The sequence below is a fragment of the Hydra vulgaris genome, chromosome 01 (assembly GCF_038396675.1).
Source record: "Hydra vulgaris chromosome 01, alternate assembly HydraT2T_AEP".
Taxonomy (NCBI): Eukaryota; Metazoa; Cnidaria; class Hydrozoa; order Anthoathecata; family Hydridae; genus Hydra; species Hydra vulgaris.
The window spans coordinates 47,608,412-47,629,310 of NC_088920.1; the positions used below are offsets into that span (position 1 = coordinate 47,608,412).

Below are 20,899 nucleotides of genomic sequence, written 5' to 3' on the forward strand. Positions count from 1 at the left end.
TTTAAAACTAATTTAAGAAAAATACATAATTTTATTCTGATAAAAAAATATAATTTATTTTTGATAATGTATATATTAAAATATATATATACATACATATATATATATATATATATATATATATATATATATATATATATATATATATATATATATATATATATATATATATATATATATATATACATACATACATACATACATACATACATATATATATATATATATATATATATATATATATATATATATACATACATACATATATATATATATATATATATATATATATATATATATATACATACATACATACATATATATATATATATATATATATATATATATATATCAGGTCTTGTTACGAGATTTAGCTGCGTAGCAAAAACACGTAACACATTTCTAAGTAACTCAACTCAGCAAATATATTTTGCATCGTTAGAAGTTATATTGCGTCACTAGCGTCTTTTCAAGTACTGCATTGTAATTAAAGTTAATTTATTAACACTTTAAAAATCATCAAACAGTTTGTTTTTTTCTCACTATAACAAAATTTACAAACAAAATCTAAGTTCTTTATTTTTATTATTTTTTCAAATATGAACAAAATTTTATTTTGAAAAAAAATATTTTTTTCATGAAACGTAAAATAGTGTTTCTTTATTTTCTTATGAATTTACAGTTGGTTTTTAATTATTTTATTAACTGGTAATAAATTTTTTCTTATTTAATTTGTGAACTCTTTTTAATAATGTTTTTAAACAATAAAGAGTTTTTTTTTGTTATTTATCTGTTACCGATAACATATTCGTGATCGTAATTTATTTTCATAAATTAAACGAACGTCATTAAAACTTTACGTTATTGAATGTCTAAATATCAAAAAGTTCAAATAATAGAAAAATTATTTCACAGGAAGTTGGGAATTGTTTTAATTAATTATGTAATAACTACAGTGTTTTGCACCCAGAAAGTTGCATCAATTACATTAGATAATCATATAAAAAATTCTTTAGAATAAGGATAATTTTAGACTGCTCATTTGTTTTTATAAATTTTTTAAAGAAACTTATTTTCATGTCTACATTTGGAAATCAATTCAAATTTTTTAATAAGTAAATTTTTTGATCTAAATGAGTTATAATTTTTCTTGTAAACATAGCATACATTTTTTAGAAATGTTTTTTCATTCGTTAAATGCTTACCATGTCCCATTTCAAATTCAGGTATCAAAAACCAAATGTTAAAAACTTTATGAGCACTGATTTCACAGTCTTTATTTAACTTACAAATAATAATAATAAATTAAATCACAAATGTGTATCACTAGATCAAAATATACAAGTAAACTGAAAATAATTATTAATGAAGCTAATTCTATTTATCGTAAAAATGTAATATATTTTATGGTTTTATATAATGTACCGCAATTTAATTATGCTATACCCTCATGGTCATCCGGTGGCACAGGCTGACTCGTTTTCTCCAAGGAGAACTAAAATATAAAAAAAAGCCTGTCATTAGCCCAACAGAATGACCAGAAATTTTGTTACTTACAAAAGTGTGTTTATTAATAAAACCATATTTTGATCTATGAAGGATTTATTCTTTGCGATTATTTAAAAGAAAACTTTAAAAAGCATTAAAAGTAGCATACACTTCGTTTAATAATAATTTTACTAAATTTAATAAAAAGAAACCGACACATGATTTAATATTTCAAAGTGTTACTGTACTGCTTTTTTATGTTTTTGTTGCATTTTGAAGCACGTTTCTTCTCAATTTAAAATGAGCTTTAAAATTACATTTTCTTTTAATTCCAAATACTAATGTATCATTTTTTAAACCTTGTAGTTGCATTTTGAATCACGCGAATGGGCAGTTGAATCATTAATAACACTGAATCTCTTTTGTTTTTCATTAGTAAAATAAAATTTTATTTTAACTTAGTTAAGCAAAATTAACAAAATAAAAAACATTAAGATGCATGTGTAATAATATTTTTTTTTTTTTATAAAACATTTCTTTGCGGTTTCGGCTCTCAACTTTTTTGCTTTACGTAATGAAGCAAAAAAACTTAACCAATACTATTTTGATGCTAAAAATTGTGCATAACTGGTGTTATTAAATTATATTCACCAAATCCAAGATTTTATTGAATTAATACGGTGACCAAAGTTACCTGGTAATGGGGTAACATTGACATAGTAACTTGAGTTTTTACATAGGCTTATAAATAAGTGTTTTTACAAAAAAAAAAAAAAAAAAAAGTTAAGATTGACAATAAGGAAACAACACGAAACAGTTAACGAGTACAACAAACGAGTACAACAAAAATGACAATCTTTAAAAGTTGTATTTATTGCTATCTCTTTACCAATTTATCTCTTTGTAACTAATGTTACACAACAGCATTTTTTAACGTTTCACTTTTTTTTATTAATTTACTTTTAATTAAACTGTTTCTTATTAAACGTATTTTAGTAGTCAGACGTTTAAATTTTTTTCTTCAATATTTTTACCCAAAAATAAAAACCCCTGATTAGGTGGCTAGATGCTCCCACAAATAATTTAGTTGCTTTAACTTTAAAAAAATCCATAGCTTCTATCATTAGTTCGCATATTTTTTCTGTCAAAAGAGTGTGCAAAAAAAATCAGTTCTTGCTGAAACTAATTAAAAGAATTGTTTTCATGAAAATCATGAAAAAAGCAACTTAAGAAGCTTGAACTGGTAAAAAATGTTCTGTTTTTTTTTCCCAAACACATTTAAAAAATATATAACCAAACTTCTGCAACAAAACTGTGCCCTTTAATCGTGTTATCTCATTAGTATCTATGCCAAAATCACCTTAGTATCAGTTTTAAAAAAAATAAAAATTCCTAAAACAGTTACTTGTTTTTTTTTAATAATATATTTATATCTTGTAATATAATTTTATGTTTTACATTTTCTTAGCATGAAGAATTGGAAGCTGCTGCTGTTTTAGATGAATATATTGCAGACTTTCAAACATCTGCTGCAGCAGGAAAGGCTTTTGTGAGAGCAGGAATAATCGATCCAAATAAATCCATTGGTATCATAATTTTTACTTTAAAAATTATTATTCAAGTTTTAAACAATTTATAAAATTAAAATTAAAAAAAATGAAATTTTTAACTTCAGAAGTTACTTTTTTTGGGTATGGTGTAAATAGCATCTTGGTAGTCTTATATCCAAGGAAAATTTTTTAGATGGAAGTAGTAAGTGAGTGGGGCTGGTATTTAACCTGGTCCAAAGCCGGGTTTATGGCTGGGGCTGTATAAATATTGGTGCATATTGATATGAGATATAAAAATAAGTCAATATGCACTAACGTTTATGCAGTCCCATCCGTAGAACCGGCCTTGGCCACAGTCAAATACAAGCCCTGGTCATTTACTAAGTGGAAAACAGATGCTGTCTAAAACTGTTTATATGTTTTGGATGTTAGTCATTTAGTGTTGTAGATATGTTTTACATTATTTCCTGTCTCAAATCTTGAGCTCTGGGGTTTAAATAGTGATGTACCTGGTTCGGACCCAAGGACCAGGTAATTCAGCTGTTTCTCTAGGTACCCGGAATCTGCCATTTTGTTGCAATACCCGGTATCTGAAAATAAATTTTTAATAAACATCACCGAAGTGCTGTAACTATTTGTTTATGTGGTACTTTGAATTATGTCAAAATATAAACAGGATTGCTTTTAGTTTAAAAGTTCAACCAATAAACTTCTTAATAAGTCTAAGAGAGTTATGGAGTCGATAATTACAAAGCTGTATTTACTCAATATAGTTGTCTCACTTAAAATATTATGTAAAATAATTTTTTTTATTCAAAATAATCAAAATATATTGCTAAAAAAAAGCTGATTTATACAGATGTTTATAACTTTCCAATACCTAATGTTTGTTCATTCTAATCTGAAGTTAATAAACAATTAAAATAAGACATCAAATGACTGTTGTCTAAATTCTTTTTTATTTTTTCAAATTTTTTTATTTTATTCACACTACAGTCAAGAAGGACTACTCTTTTTTTTTTTTTTTTTTTAATTCTCTGTCTCTTTTAATCTTTTATTTTCCATAACATAACTTTTGATTAATTAGCGCATATTAGGGATTTTTTAGCAATAAATTATAAAAAAGTATATATTGTATGTAATACCACAGTTATAAAACGAGTTAGTAGTTAACCAGAACAGTATTTATCGATGTTTACAGAATTGATTTTTATTTGAAAGCTCTTGATGTTTTTGGCATTAATGACATCAGACAACAAGTTATTCCAAATATTAACAACCCTTAGGGAGAAAGAATATTCATGGGCATAGAGTTTACACTATAGTTAGCGTAATTTGAATTTGCGACCTCGAGTGTAAATATAGTTGTTTATTAAAAATGAAATTTGATATATTTAGGCAAATTAATCAGTGTTATTTTGTGAAAACAATTCAGCGCTAGAGATATCACAAGCTTTTATTCCAATTTTTTAAAATGGACCTGTTGTCAGGTACCCAGACTCGTACCCAGTATTTTGTTGCGGGTACCCGCAATCGGGGACAGCATAAACTGATTCCAATACATCTCTAGATTTAATTTAAGATTTTTTAGATGTATCTTCTTGTGAATACTTATGGAACTCTATTTTGTTATTTCCAATACGATTTACAGCTATTAGGCTCAATTTAAAATTTTAAAAGTTTAATAAGTTTAAAAGCCTTCATAAACAATTATTTCACAAACAAAATCTTTTAAATACTTTTTTTTCCCCTGATTATAATGACCACATTTTTACTTATATTCCTAACAAACAAGTTTATCTTTTATTAGAAATTCTAATCACTCGGTGACTTAAGTTATTCCTCAATTTATCTATTGCTTATGTTCCTGATAGTATTCCTGCCTCAATCTTGCAAAAGTATTTTCCAGAATTCTGTTTTTTGCAAAACATTTTTGATGAATAATAATTCAAATTGTTAATTGTAATCAAGAGAATTTATTGTGTCATTAGGTCCAGTAAAAACAAACATATTGCTTTTGCCATATCAAAGGCTTTTCAAAAAAAAAGGTATAAGTTGATATGCATTAACTCTGACACATTTCTCTTCTTAAATTTTCTTCATTTTTATATTCTCTGAATTAGAAAAACTTTTTAAATTACTGAAACTTTTCTCTTCAATTACAGTACTAAAATTATTCATGATGAACAACATTTTACTTTATCTTTAGTAGTTTCTGGGATACCTCATAGCTCTGTCTATGACCATATTGTTTCTTATTTACATTAATGATCTTTCTGATGATCTATTTATTGATGATGGAACAATATATCCCAGATTGAGCTTTGGCAGCGACCAATGAAATGTTTGTAAAAATTAATCAATCAATGCAAACAATGTGACAGGCTCAAGCCTGGCAGAAAGGGCAGGTCTAACTGCATTTACAATGCATTTTTGGATGTTGTTTAAAAGAAAAAGAGAATTATTTGATGTAAAGCACAATATGGAGACAGTATTTTATGCAAATTCATTTTTATAATCTTATGATAAAATATTCATCTTATAAAATCCGTTGCAAAGCTATTATCTTCAAAGATTGCTTTCTTTATTTCCTCTCTCTTGATTTTATTCTCTGCTTTTATATATCTCTCATTTTTCTTCTACGAAATGCTATTGTTTCTTTATCTACCTAGTCCTACACTTTACCAGTGAAAAACTAGTTAGTAAAAAAAAATTTTTTTAATCAACAATTAATGCTAATTATTTTTCTTTATCATGTCTTTATAATTTGCAGCTTATTTGCATTTTCTTTTTAAAAGATTTGATTGGGTAAGGTTAGTACGCTAATCAAGAGCTTCTTCATAGTAATAACTTTGATGTGATTTTAAGAAGATAAATTTTAAAAACTGAGAGGTTTTGAATAAAGTTTACACTTTGAAGTTAAGATCAAAAAAAAAAAATTTTTTTTATAGTTAATTTTTATAGTGCAGTGACTTTGTTTAGCAATATTCGTGTTTCAGAGTTGTGAGTAGAAAGAGAGAGTTTTAAATAAATTAAAAGAAACACTTTAAAAAAAAACAGAGCAGCCTCTTTAAAAATAATGGTTCTCTATGGAGCCTCGGAAACACTCCAGAGAGTGCCACTACACAAGAAGAGTAAAAACCGGAGTAAGAAAGTGTCAAGCTCGATAAAGAGATGCAACCTTAGCAGATGCTAATTTTGCAACAGATTTGATATATGGTTTCCAAAAAAGATCAGAATTAAGAGTTAAACCTAGAAGATAAAGGGTAAATGACTCATCGAGTACATCACCGTTCATAAATATAGGAAGATCTAAATTGTTGTGATAACAATTGGCTGAAAAAAAAATTGAGTTTTATCTGAATTGAAGTTCACCAGCCACTGTGAACCTTATGCTGTAGCAGAAGTGAGATCCTTTTCAAGCTCAAATTCCCCCTCCAACCAATCTGAGAATGTTGGCTTCTAATCATGAAAAGAATATATGGTAGTATCATCAGCAAACAATGCCAGCTTAGATGTGAGAATATCTGGAAGATCGTTAATGTAAATTAAAAAGAGTATAGGGCCAAGGATAGAACCACAAGGAACCCCTAAAATTACAGAATAAGAAGAAGAGTGCTGTCCATTGAGGACAACTTTTATGCTACGATTAGAAAGGGCTCAATAATCTAAAAGTTGTTACCAGATACGCCATAAGAAGATAGCTTATGGAGGATACCAGCATGCCAAACTTTATCAAAAGCTTTAGGAATGTCAAGAGCGATGGCCTTAACCTCTCCACCTTTATCTAATTAGTAAGCAACCGGGGTTGACATTTGGCCGGGGCCAGGTTTGATAAAACATAGCCGGGGCCGGGTTTGTGACCGCATTACTATTGGCTGCATTACTATTGATATTCCTTATAAATATATTATTGTTATTTAAAATTCATGATATATTTTATATAAAGGTATATATATCATCTCATCATCATCACCATCATCATCATCATCATCATCATCATCATCATCTCTACATCATCTCTACATCATCATCTCTACATCATCATCATACTCATCATCATCATCATCATAATATCATCATCATCATCATCATCATATCATCATCATCATCATCATCATCATCATCATCATCATCATCATAATATCATCATCATCATCATCATCATCAAGTATACAGTTGATGATGATGATTAAGATGATGATGACAATGATCATCATTATCATCTTAATCATTGGCATCATTATCATCTTCTCTGATACACACTATAAATATAATAACTACTTTCATACTCTCTCTAAGATCATTGCTTCTTTTCCTATCTTTTAAAGACACCATATATCCATCTGATCTACTTTGTTCTTTCTTATTTGTCATTGTAAATATTTATGAATTATATTGTATTTGTATATATCATTTTTGTGACTTTTTCTTATATTTTCTTAAACTTTCAGAACAAATTTTAACTTAAACAAAATAAAAAAACACAGCAACAACAACTACAAAAATCCAGCCCCGGCTAGTAACCCCTGCAAATGGTGTTTGTTTAGCCGGGGCCGAGTTTGCAAAAACCTCTGTTTTTAGCCGGGGTCGCAGCCCCGGTCACTTACTATATCTAATGCATGATAAAACCTATTGGTTATTACTGTTAGCAAATCAGCTGTAGAACAAGGAGATCGAAATCCATATTGATGATCAGAAAGTAAGTTATTAGAATCAAGATGAGAGTTTAAGTGTTTGTTAATTAAAGATTCAAAAACCTTGCTTATGATAGGAAAAAGACTAATGGGACGGTAGTTAGACAAATCAGATTGCTCTCCAGAATTTTTGAAAATAGGGATAACAGATGCCGCTTTCCAGCAGGCTGAAAAACAAGACTCTATTAAGTACTTGTTGAATAGTTTTAAAAGTATAGATGACAGCTCTGGAAAACACTTCTGCAAGACTATAACAGGTATGTTGTCCAGGCCTTAAGCTGTAGACGAGTCTAAGCAGGAAATCACTTTAAATACAGAAGCTGGAGTGATACAAATGTCAAGCAATGGATCAACCTGTTTGTTGGCAATAGGTAGAACGCAACTAGTGGAATTAAGAGATGATATTGATGAAAAGTTCTTAGCAAACAATTGAGCTTTGTCTTTAGGTGAGGTGACAAAGTCTGAACCATACAAGAGAGGTGGAATTACAGATTTGCCCTTATTATTGATACTATTAAAGATTCTCCAGAAGTCATGAGAGCCTAATGTTTTTTGATGAAATATGAGATTTCATGAACTGAGAATAGCGGGCTTTGGCGTTAGACAAAACCTTTTTACAATTGTTTCTAGCAATAGTAAACAGACGTCTGTTTTCTGGAGAATTGTTTTGCTTATAGATATGGAAGTAATGGTTTCGATTGGCAATTGCAGCAGTGCAATGTGAGGAAAACCATGGAGAAGAGTAAGGCTTGACCTGGAGTCGTTGAGAGGGAATAAAAGATTACATGCCTGCCTGAATCCACAAAGTTATGTAAGAAGCACATTTGTCAACAGGAAGATGAAAGATTTCTACCCAAGGGCCATCACGAAAAAAATCACGGAAAGAGTCCCAGTCAGCTTTAAGGTAGTTGTAAGAGGTACAATGATAGAGGGATTCAGATAATGAAGAAGAATGAGATATTAGTTTTAGAGAGATCGAACTGTGATCAGAAGGGTGAATGTGGAGAAACTGAACACTGACTAGGATCAGAAACAAGACATAAGTCGAGTAGAGAATGTAAATGATTTGGGTTGTCTGAAAAGCGAGTTGGAAAGTTGACTATTTGAGTTGGGATTGAGAAAGAAAAAGTTGTGGGGTTTAATGCCTGCAGAGCCACTGACACCAGAGCCAATCCATTCAGTTTGATGAGCATTAAAGTCACCAACAACAACAATATTGGCTGATGAATAAAGAGGGAGGGCTTGGTCAATTTGATCAGAAATAACATCAAAAAGAGTTCAGTCTTGAGATGAAGGAAAGCGATATAGAACAAAGAGAAAGGCAAAAGAGTGAAGTGGTGCTAAACGAAAGCACATTTTTTGCAAATGTAAATGATTAGGCCAAGCATGTAACTATTAGAGTCTTTAGGAATTAAAGGAAGATAACCATCAACACTAAGATCACAAGATGTGACAGCTGAACCCAAATTAGACTCACAAAGAGCAAGTAGGTCTGGTGAACTTTGCAAGAGATAAGACTCAACAGAAGAAAGTTATGTCGAAGACCACGAAGATTAGTGAATGATAGGTTTAAAGAACTTGGTGATGATGATGGTTTTTTGTGTTTTATAGTTTTTGGTACTTTATTCATTTTTTAATTTGTTAAAGAATTTGACTTTAAGTATAGATAGTACTCAGTACACTGTTTAATAGCCCAAGCAATTGCCTCATTACTACTAAAAAACCCTAAGCTGTAACAAAGGGCTCCAAATGTGGCCTTGGTAATGCACACCAAAAGTACAAACTGGGACACCATCCATGCGCAACATGGCACTGTCAATACATTGATATTTTTCAGCTGTTGATGGAATCAGCCTCACTGAAAGCTACCACAGAGTTCGGGAAACCTGACTGACTCAAGCAAAACCCATGCATTGAGTCAACAAGATCCAGCATTCAACATCCTAAACTGGAAGCAATGTATTAAAAATACATATGTGCAAGCCTAATAGATGAAGAGGGGTGTGAGGCTGGTCAACAGATAGAATCTGTTTACCCCTTAAGTCTTTGCTTAGGAGGCCTTCCTCAAGACAGTAGCTGTATGCATTTAACATCTGCCCAAGATGAGTATTTTTATCGAGACACCATCTCTAGCCTTTACTCAACCAAGAGCCCCAAGTCAGGGGGTTTTTCAAGGTGGTGTTGGCATCTCCTAGCCTTTGCCTAAAAAGGCGTATCCTACAAGGCAGCAGGACATGAAGCAGATTGTATTAGGTTACGTTACCAGTAGCAGGATATCCTGTTCTTTTTATTTTTAGCACTTTTAATAATTCTTTTAATTTTTAATAAGCAATGCTGTAAAAATAAATGATCTTAAAAAATATGTCTTCAGCTTGATACCTTAAGCACTAAATTTTGTTGGCTGCATTAAAAATCTAGGCATTGTGCATGTTATCAGTAATTTTTACATAATTATTTAATTAACATAAATAATTGCAACTAAACCTATTTCTTGTAAAATTTATTCAAACTGTTAACTTTAAACTGTCAAGTCATTGATACTTTATAGTCATTAGAAAGATATTAGGGTTTTAAGTTTTTAGGTGAAATTTTAAATTTTTGATAAATTTTTTTCTTTGAAATAAAAAATTAAGTTCTATATGATGTTCTCTGTAAATTCTATTGTGTAAAAATTATTTTAGTGTTGAAATGAGTTTAACAACTAAAGTTTTAGTAATAGGCTCTTTCATTTAAATTATAAATTCATTCTTTTTTTTTTTTAATCATAATTTGATTATATTTTAAATTTGAATATCAAAATTTTCAGTTTAACATTTAATAAATAATCATATAATTATAGTATTTTTACAATTATTTTAAAGCCTTAAAATATATCCAGGTTTAAATATTCATTTCATTTTACTTTTTAACCAATATTATATAATCTAATTATAAAAATTGCTGACCTCAAATACTAGATAAATTGTTTAATGTTTACATGAATGATTTTTATTAACAGTTTTATTTGTTTTCATTTTTTTTTTTAGCAATTGAACCTAAATTAGCACCAGAGGAGGAAAGTAAGTAATAGTGATGAATTGTAAATAATAGTAAAACATGACTTTTAAAAGTGTTTTTTTAGTTTATTAAACTTAAAAAAAAACACATTTAACTAACTTTTTTATCAAATTAATTTGATGCTTTTAAATTTTTTTACTTTGTAATATTTTTTTTAGGTTATGACACTAGTAGATTATATAAGCCAAAGTCAAAAATGGCCGAATTGGCTGAAGAGTTTAAAAAAAGCAAGGAAATCACAGAGGAATACAAGACTTCAAAGCTTGTATATTTATTTCTTTTTCTTTTTCTTCTTTTTTTTCTTGGGACATAAGTAAAGGTACAGTTATGTTGAAACATTAATTGGTATTAATTATAGATTATTGATTAATTATAAGTAAATATAGTCGTTTACTAAATCTGTCAGATTGCGTCTTTTTAAATCTATTTTGTAAAGTATATTTGTTAATGTAAGCAATCTAAATATATTTATACAATTTCTCAGGATTTAAGCAAAAAAAAGACGGGTGAGAAACGGAAAAGCAATTTGGAATTATTTAAAGAAGAATTAGAAAGGTTTTTTTTGTATTTACTTGTTCAATTGTATTATAAAGTGATTCATTTGCAATGTTTAAATTATTTTTCTTTTTTATCTATTAGGTAACTTTTTTTTATAATTTGTCTCCCTCAACCCTATAAGTTTAAAAAACCAACTTTTACAAACAAGGTGTTAAGTTTGGAGTACTATAAGTACTAAGTGTGGTATCAATACTACACATGTGAGGTTGAGTATAACCATATCAAAACAACATGGTGGAACAAACTAATGCACATTATCACACCTGCAGACATTAACAGCCTCTATTACCATTAAGTCAACAATTTGCTTTTTGTTTACATATCTTTTATGTATTTTTGCTTGGCCTTATCGATTGTGATTGCTTCTGCTTTAAACTACCAAATTGATATTTGATGTTGTGTATTTGAAATTTGTTCACTGTGTATAAATAGACTCATATTATATTAGTGCATCTAGAACCATACTCCTTGCTCATGAAGCAAGCACTCTACCACTACTATTGCAATTTAAACAGTTTAAAGTATTATGATATGTAAAGCCAGAGGTTTTTGGTTAAGATTTAGTTAAATAAACACTAGCTTCGTGTCTTAAATAATTCAATTTATGTTTTTTTTTGTTCCTACTCTGTTTTTGTGTTAAAATTGCTAATTAGCGTATTTTAAATTTTTTATTACCAAACTTTAAACTTTTCTTAAATTTTAGGCTTATTTTAATAGTTTAATTTTCTAGTGTTGACTTAAATCTGCATTTTTGACTACAAACCTCAATTTTTAACTTAATTCTTAATGTATGTCAGCCTAAAATATATTTTGTTTAGGTACCTACATTTTCCCTGGGCATTACTCACATGGCAAAATGTTTAAAGTTTGATATAAAAAGTTTACATTAAGGTGGATTATATTTACACCTACAAGTTTCCTGGGGAAATTTTTTTGGTTTATCTATTGTGGTTTTTACTTTTAGCATATTTAAAATCACTTTATAATTAGTAATAACTTTTGTAATTAAAATCCAAAAGTTAGCACTTGCTTTTAAATGAATAAAAAAAACAAGTTGTTCAAAAAATGAAAATAATTATATTTTTGTTATATGTGTCACTGTAAAAACTTCTGTTATATTTGTATACACAAAAATTATTTTGCCTAAAGTGTGATAAATTTGTTATAATGAATGAATCTTTGCTAGGTCTCAAAAAGAACGAGATATTAGAAGAAAATTGAAAAAGGGTGATTTATCAGGAATATCAGAAGAAATGCTGAATGCTTTGCCACCTACTTTTTTTAAGCCAAAAACTACTGAAGGTAACTATAGATAAACATAATATGTTTAAAGATACAATAATCAAAATAAAATTAAGCCAGCGGCTATGTTTTCTTAAAAATAAGCTAATTAGATTGTTTCCAATATGTTTTAACAGTTTAACAAGCCAGAGTAAATTTTAGCACATTGCAGGCTGATCAACCTGGAAAAAATAGTACAATTTTAACTGGAGAAAATGTTATGCGCTAAAAAATTACAATACATTGTATATGTAATATATTAAAAAAACTATTTATATACTCCTAATAGTAGAAAAAATAATATTTCTCCTCATTGTAAAAATATTTTATGTATTATAGATATAGATGAGATGAATTATCAGTATGAAGGAGGTTCTAAAGATAATGGAGATCCTACAACAACAAATTTGTTTGTCAGCAACCTTAATCCAAAGGTGTGTTATATAGCGGGGTCAGAATTCCAATGGTTTGTTTTTGTTTTTTTCAAAAAAATAATGCTGATAAAAATATGTTGACTAATATCATGATGTTTATAAAAACATAGAAATAAGTTTTTTTGTTTTTTGAGAAAAAAGTTTCAATGTTTTGAAAAATTCCTCTATAAAGTTCTTATTTGTTATATTGTATCCACAGTAGGAATGTAAAGGAGGTTTGTTGGAGCCAGAGGATTAAGCTAAGATTTTTAATTCACAAGTTGTTAACAATTTTTAATAAATGTTTTAGGTGAACTTTTTAATATCAAAGCAAAGTTTTCTTGAGATCACTCAATTAAAGTCTATAGAATGTGATATGTTCTAAGTTTAGGTCTTTGTTTTAACTTCTGATTTGAATTTGCTGGAGTTTTACACTCTCAAGGTTTCAAACTGTTGCACTTAAAGCAGAGTGTTTAATCATGTAACAGACATAGAAAATGTTTTGTTGATTTTCGTCAACAATGAATGAAGATTAACCCTCTAGTTTGGCTTTTTCGCCATTGAATGTAAATTGTTGTGCCATGTTTTTATATCATTAACTTATTTGCTTCTTGACAAATTTAAATTTATGGCAAAAAATAAATTTTTTTTTCTATTTGTTGTTTGATTGTTCATTGTTGGCAAGCATTAAATTTGATTTATTAGATTTAAACTTGGCTTTTTAACACTTTTTGATTATTTACATTTTATCTGTAACATGTTTTTAATTTTTGGACAAAAGTAAATGCAACATAAAGTGAAACAAAAGACCTGGAAACAAAATTTAGCTCAGATTTTTTCTTAATGGTTTTAATTCTGCTTACAGATTGAGAGTTCAAAGTGCCTTTAATAATAAAGACATGACTGGTATTAAAATTCCTAATGAAATGGTAACTAATGGTTATACATATCTTATAAATGCTACAACATATAAAATATTTTTTAGTGGAATGATTCAAAATATAATTGCAAAATTCTGAGACTAATAAAGAATTTGAAAGAAAATGTTAAAATGTTAAAAGGGGTTTCTTGTTATGCTTTTTTTTTTCAAAAGTACCCATCCAATTTTTATTTCTTTATTATTTTTAGATGAATGAAGAACAATTATGTAAAATTTTTGGAAAGTATGGCCCTTTGGCTAGCGTCAAAATAATGTGGCCGAGAACAGAAGATGAAAAATCACGAAATAGAAATTGTGGTTTTGTTGCTTTTATGGTGAGGAAAGATGGTGAAAAATGCTTAGCTGATATAGAAGGTAGTTATGAGTTAATATGATAATATTTAAACTTAATATTGAACATATGGTCATTATAAAACAACTGTTGAAATTATTTTCTTAATTATTATAGTATTAATATGTAGTACACTGTTACTATTTGCCTTATAATAAAAAAAAATGAATAATATTATTTAGGAAAAGATGTCATGGATTATGAAATGAAAATAGGTTGGGGCAAGTGTGTACCAATTCCTCCTATGCCTATTTATATTCATCCATCGCATTCAACAGCTGTTCGACCTCCTAAACAATCTGGGCTTCCGTTTAATTGCCAGCTATCATATTCATTGAGAAAAAGTGGTGTTGAATTTGATGGGGTAGGATACTGTTCCGTAAATAGATTTCCATTAAAACCATTAAAGTTTTGGTTTTAGGAATTATATAGGTGGTTTTATAAGTATAAAAAAAATTATAGGTTTTAAAGTATAAGAAAGAGTAAAGGTTTAAAAGTATAAGAAAGAGTAAAGGTTTAAAAGTATAAGAAAAAGTATAGGTTTTAAAGTATAAGAAAAAGTATAGGCTTTAAAGTATAAGAAAAAGTAAAGGTTTTAAAGTATAAGAAAAAGTAAAAGTTTTAAAGTATAAGAAAAAGTATAGGTTTTAAAGTATAAGAAAAAGTATAGGTTTTAAAGTATAAGAAAAAGTATAGGTTTTAAAGTATAAGAAAAAGTATAGGCTTTAAAGTATAAGAAAAAGTAAAGGTTTTAAAGTATAAGAAAAAGTAAAAGTTTTAAAGTATAAGAAAAAGTATAGGTTTTAAAGTATAAGAAAAAGTATAGGTTTTAAAGTATAAGAAAAAGTATAGGTTTTAAAGTATAAGAAAAAGTATAGGTTTTAAAGTATAAGAAAAAGTAAAAGTTTTAAAGTATAAGAAAAAGTAAAAGTTTTAAAGTATAAGAAAAAGTATAGGTTTTAAGGTATAAGATCAAGTATAGGTTTTAAAGTATAAGAAAGAGTAAAGGTTTTAAAGTATAAGAAAAAGTATAGGTTTTAAAGTATAAGAAAAAGTAAAAGTTTTAAAGTATAAGAAAAAGTATAGGTTTTAAGGTATAAGATCAAGTATAGGTTTTAAAGTATAAGAAAGAGTAAAGGTTTTAAAGTATAAGAAAAAGTATAGGTTTTAAAGTATAAGAAAAAGTATAGGCTTTAAAGTATAAGAAAAAGTAAAGGTTTTAAAGTATAAGAAAAAGTAAAAGTTTTAAAGTATAAGAAAAAGTATAGGTTTTAAAGTATAAGAAAAAGTAAAGGTTTTAAAGTATAAGAAAAAGTAAAAGTTTTAAAGTATAAGAAAAAGTATAGGTTTTAAGGTATAAGATCAAGTATAGGTTTTAAAGTATAAGAAAGAGTAAAGGTTTTAAAGTATAAGAAAAAGTAAAAGTTTTAAAGTATAAGAAAAAGTATAGGTTTTAAGGTATAAGATCAAGTATAGGTTTTAAAGTATAAGAAAGAGTAAAGGTTTTAAAGTATAAGAAAAAGTATAGGTTTTAAAGTATAAGAAAAAGTATCAGTTTAAAGTAAAAGAGCCTGGTGAGTTTATACAAATTTGTCTCAGAGATAATAATAAAATATGTTTTAAAATGCAGTTAAAAAAAATAAGTTTAATGCTCATATAAAATTTTTTTAAAAAAATGTCATCCATAACATACTATTACTTAATTTGATTTAATAAATTAAGTTCTATTACATTAAGCTAAGTATAAATTTAGATTATATTTTCATGTAAAGTATTTGTAAATATCAGTTTCTAATTAAACCTAAATAAATAATTATCTAAATAAATCTAAATAAAAAAATCTAAATAATTATTTTTTTTCTTTGAATTTTTTTCTTCAAATTAATATTAATTTATAAATAAATGTTCTCTAAAAATTATTATTTGAATAATATTTTAGCCTTAAAAACAATAGAGTGAAACTGGGTCAAACTAGTTGTTTTCAGCTTTCTAATATATTCTTTTAAAAAATTTGTGAGGGCTGGATAGTATTAAATAAATATCAAAACATTAAAAAATAGTTCTCTTTATTTTTCAAGAGAATTATGAAGATAAACAAAATAATTTTTTTAAACTAAATAGCTTGTTAATTTTGAAATATTTACTAAATTGTTGTTTAAAAGTCTTCTTTTTTTTTTAATCTATAAGTTATATTTTATATGTGTTTTTAAATATTTGCTTATATTGTTTTTAAAAATTTTTTTTTCGTGTTTTATTGTTAGTGAGTGACTCAGTTTTCTCTTTAATTTGAAAAAAACTTACAGTATCTTTTATATAAAAATTATGGCTAAAATTATACTTCTTTTTCTTTTTAAATTGTATATAAGTATCATTAATAGCTTTTGCTTGTTGATTTCTCTCAACACTGTTGATTACTTTCAACAGCTTTAACATAAGCCAGAATATCCTTTAATAAGAAAATTTTATGAACTAAAAGCATACCTTATTTCAATTGTTTATATTTGTTTGTATATACTGCTTAGAATTAGGTTAAATTAAGTAGGTTGTTATGAACATATGCACAACAATTTTGAATGAAAAAGAAATAGTTAAGCCTTTAAAGCTTAGTTTTACATTTTGTTACAGTGGTCGTCCTCTCTTTCTAAAACTGTAAATTCTTATACTTTAACTATTATTAGTACAGCCGTAATTTAACTTACTAACATTTGGTTCAAAACTTATTTTTATTTCTTTGTTTAAGTAATGTGATTTTCAACCACGTTAGAATCCCTTTAACTGTTTTCCATCTAATTTTTGTGTAAAATGAATCCAACAAATTTAAAAAATTCAACCGAGTTTAATAAAGTGTTTATCAATCCCAATTTAACTGTGGCTAAGCGATACAAAGCAAAGTTATTACGCAAGGAGTGCAAACAAAAAAATTTAGAAAATTTGGAACCCTCACTTTTTTATTATGGCATGCAAAACGAAAAAATCATCAAAATTAACAAATAGCATTCATTTTATAATTGCAAAAACCAAAAAGATTTCAGTCACGGCTCATTAGCATCTTTAGTTATTCCGAAGTCATTGCAAAGAAATCATGCCTCAAGAATTAGTAAACAGCGTCTTATTGATGTATTATTTACTTTTAAAATTTTTTGTTTACAACAATTTAGATAGAGATAGATGTTAAATTATTAAATTTCAATATTAAAGTTTTTAAAGACAATTAAATTAAAGGCAATTTTCAATAGAATCTTGGAACAATTTTTCTTCAAATAAATGCTGATTGAAAAACTAAAAAATTAAAATGAAAAAAATCTGCATTATTAAATTAAGAAAAAGTAGGGCAAGCTATAGTCAAAAAAGTCTACTTTTTTTTGGTTGCAGTTTTTTATACAATGTTTTAATCCCTATTACATCGACATTAATTATGAAAAACAAGGCTGTTGTGCAAGTTTGTAGAGTACCAGAAATATGGTGGGGTCTGAACCTCATGTTTGCCAGGTGCTCTTTTATACTAAAATCTGTACTGCCACTTTTAAAACACAAATGTTTAAATGAAAAATAAAACTTCAATCAAGAATAAGATTTGTTAGTTACTCGGTGCAACTTTATGATCCAAGGGGGCGAATTAAGTGATTGCGAATTGAAAATTCCATAAAAAATTCTGGTCTTAAATTTTTAGTTTCTTAAAAAACCGTGAACTCAGTTTTTATGGATCTTAAAAATCAACTATAACTAATTTCATTAAGACTTTCATAACTTACATGTTAAAAAAAATTTATTTTTATGAAAAAGCTGTAAATCTAGCTAGACTAACCATTGTATTATGTATTTGTATTTACATAGCTAGGTAAATACAAATACAGAAAAAGAAAAAGAAAATACAGGATTCAAGTACTTAATCTTATATGACAAAAATTTAAAGAAATATAAATAAGTTAAATAAAGTACATTAAATATAAACTAAATCAAACTTTGATATAGTTGATATTTATTTATGTAGCTTTGATGATCAAAGCTACATCAAACCACCAACTTCATCACACTACAAATTTCTAAAGTGTTTACAAATAAATGAAAACATTGATACTAGCGGTTTGGCAACTAAAACTCTTTTATAATTTTCAGTGGTTGGTTTTAAAGTTTAAGCACTTTTTTTTAGAAACGTGAAACTTGACAAATAAGAGTGGAAAATGTTATTCTACGAATAAAGTTACACATGGGTGACAGGGGCACCATGGTAGCTTAAAAAGTCGAGGGCATGGGCAGGGCTGTAGAGAGTTAAGGCATGCCTGGGGCAAATTATTTTTGGCTGAAAATAGGCACCATGTAATGCCGAATTGGCTCAAATTTTTTTTTTCTCCCTCTTTTTTCTAACGGGCCCATAAACATAGCCAGATCCTTGGACAATATACCCCTGAGCCCTCCTTTCTATTGCCATGGTCATGGGACCTTGTTGTATACTTACTCCAGTAAGTATTATATAATTAAAGATAAAATAATATTTAAAAATATACATTTAATAAAACAATAATTGAAATAAAAAAATTTATACCAAAAAGCAAGATATATTAAAAAAAACAAAATATAATATTGTTTATAACGCTTATAATACATAACACTGACAGAATTTTCCAGTGTGATATTATTTATTATTGTCAGTGTTGGTTAGTTATTATAAGTCTGCAAAAATTTTGTGATGGTAGTAAAGGGTTGAAAAATAAAAGAAAATATTTCATAACTATGGCTTTGAGACTTTAATGGCTTTAATTTGCAAAATGGCGTTCCAATTTACAATCATTTTGAGCAAATTGAAAAGGTTTAAAAACTTTTAAAGTCAAAGGTTCAAAATATATTAAATTGAAAGCGTAGTAGATCAAGTAAACTAAACATTTAAAAATATGGCATCATTTTTCTTACCGAAAACTAAAGATAACCATTGTAAATTAGATCATCGATTATCAGAGTAAATTGGTGCAGGAGGTTTTAAAGAATATATAAATAAAAATACTGATATTAAAAAAGAGCTACGAGAAAGGAGTGAAAAAGATTTTAAATTAATTAATTTTAAATTAAAGATCGTGACTCACTTAAGAAGTAAATCAATGCAATTTACTACTTAGCAAAAAAAGAACGTCCGTTTTCCGATTTCCCTGGTTTGCTAGAGCTAATTAAAAAATAAATAAAAATAAAAAACTCTTAGGGTTAAACGTAGACAGAGCTAGCGTAAATCTTGGTGTTCATTCAGGTTTAGGAATATTACTAAAAAAAAAATCTCCATGGCTTCAAGTAATACATTGTTTGAACCATTGTTTCGAGCTTGCATTAAAAGGTGCTTTTGAAAAATGTAATGCATTTGCAAATTGCGAAAACTTCTTACTAAAGTTACATTGTCTTTATGAACAATTGCCAAAATATTTACGAGAATTGAAACTTTTATCAGAAGCTTGGAAAAAAATCTGTTCCTAAAACAGCAAAAACATACAGTACTTGTTGGCTGGATCATAAGTGGAATGCAATCAAAATAGCTTTAGATAATTATGGTGCATATTTTTCTCATATAAAGTCTCTTAGTCAAACAGATTCTCAGCCGTTGAAAAAAGCTGAATTAAAGAGGTTTTTAAAAGTTTGGAAAAATTTATCTCTTGTAATACATTTATCTGTTTATCTAGATGTTCTTGCACCGTTAAGATGCTTGAGTGTTGGCATTCAGCAAGGTTTACATGATCCTTTAAAAGCTGTCCGCAGGGAGCTGCAATTTAATTAGACAATGGAAAAACTTAAAGTTCTGTTAAGCATAGTTTGTTAAGCAGTATTTCAACAGAGCAAATTATTTTAATAAACTAGAAAAAATTAATTAAAAGTATAGTAAAAAAAGATGGCGATTTTATTTACCAAAACATTCCTTAAAAAATTTTAATAAAACTAATGCATTGGTGCAACACATTTATACTGATATAATGAATAGTTTAACAACTAGCATGGATTTACGTTATAATAATATTCATTTAACTTTTTTTTTGGACATTTCTTTTTGGCCAATGAACCCTGTGATTACATTTGGTGTTAAAGAAGTAGCAGAAGTGGTTTCACACTTTAAAGACCTCCTAAAAAATGGGGGGGGGGGGGTGTAAAACTGATGAAATTTTTATTGAGTTAATTGTTTTAAAATGTTATATATTTCCATTGTTAAAAAATTTGTAAGGTGAATATTATTTGAAAACATGAAAAAAAATATTTACATCAGACATAATTATTGCTGAATGCAGAAATGTGTTAGATATATTTGAGTTGCTTTTAATTTGTCTCTTTACAAATGCTAAAGAAGAACGGATGTTTTCCTGTATTGACAGAGTAAAATCGGTTTGGAGAAACAAACTATCTCGTGATCATCTTGAATCTCTTTTACAAATAGATGAAGAAGGATGCAGCATCAAGAAATTTGACCCAAACCCTGCTTTGGATGCATGGTATAAAAATAAAATAAGAAGACTATCTGCACTCCTCATCGCTATCCGGAAAAACGCAAAAAAAAAGTTTTATATAAAATTTGCACTGATTGAGTTTATTGTTTAATTATGATTTATTATTATTTA

At 27.5% G+C, this 20,899-nt stretch overlaps 1 protein-coding gene across 1 annotated transcript in view; it reads left to right on the forward strand.

The window, feature by feature from the left end:
• LOC100200122 (U2 snRNP-associated SURP motif-containing protein) overlaps positions 1 to 20,899 on the forward strand; it is a 44,719-nt gene that overhangs the window by 3,901 nt on the left and 19,919 nt on the right. The window contains exons 2-9 of the mRNA XM_065788409.1: positions 2,957 to 3,074; positions 10,762 to 10,794; positions 10,951 to 11,057; positions 11,277 to 11,347; positions 12,537 to 12,652; positions 12,971 to 13,065; positions 14,173 to 14,338; positions 14,498 to 14,679. Coding sequence (XP_065644481.1) covers positions 2,957 to 3,074; positions 10,762 to 10,794; positions 10,951 to 11,057; positions 11,277 to 11,347; positions 12,537 to 12,652; positions 12,971 to 13,065; positions 14,173 to 14,338; positions 14,498 to 14,679 — 888 coding nt within the window. The remainder of the gene's footprint in view (positions 1 to 2,956; positions 3,075 to 10,761; positions 10,795 to 10,950; positions 11,058 to 11,276; positions 11,348 to 12,536; positions 12,653 to 12,970; positions 13,066 to 14,172; positions 14,339 to 14,497; positions 14,680 to 20,899) is intronic.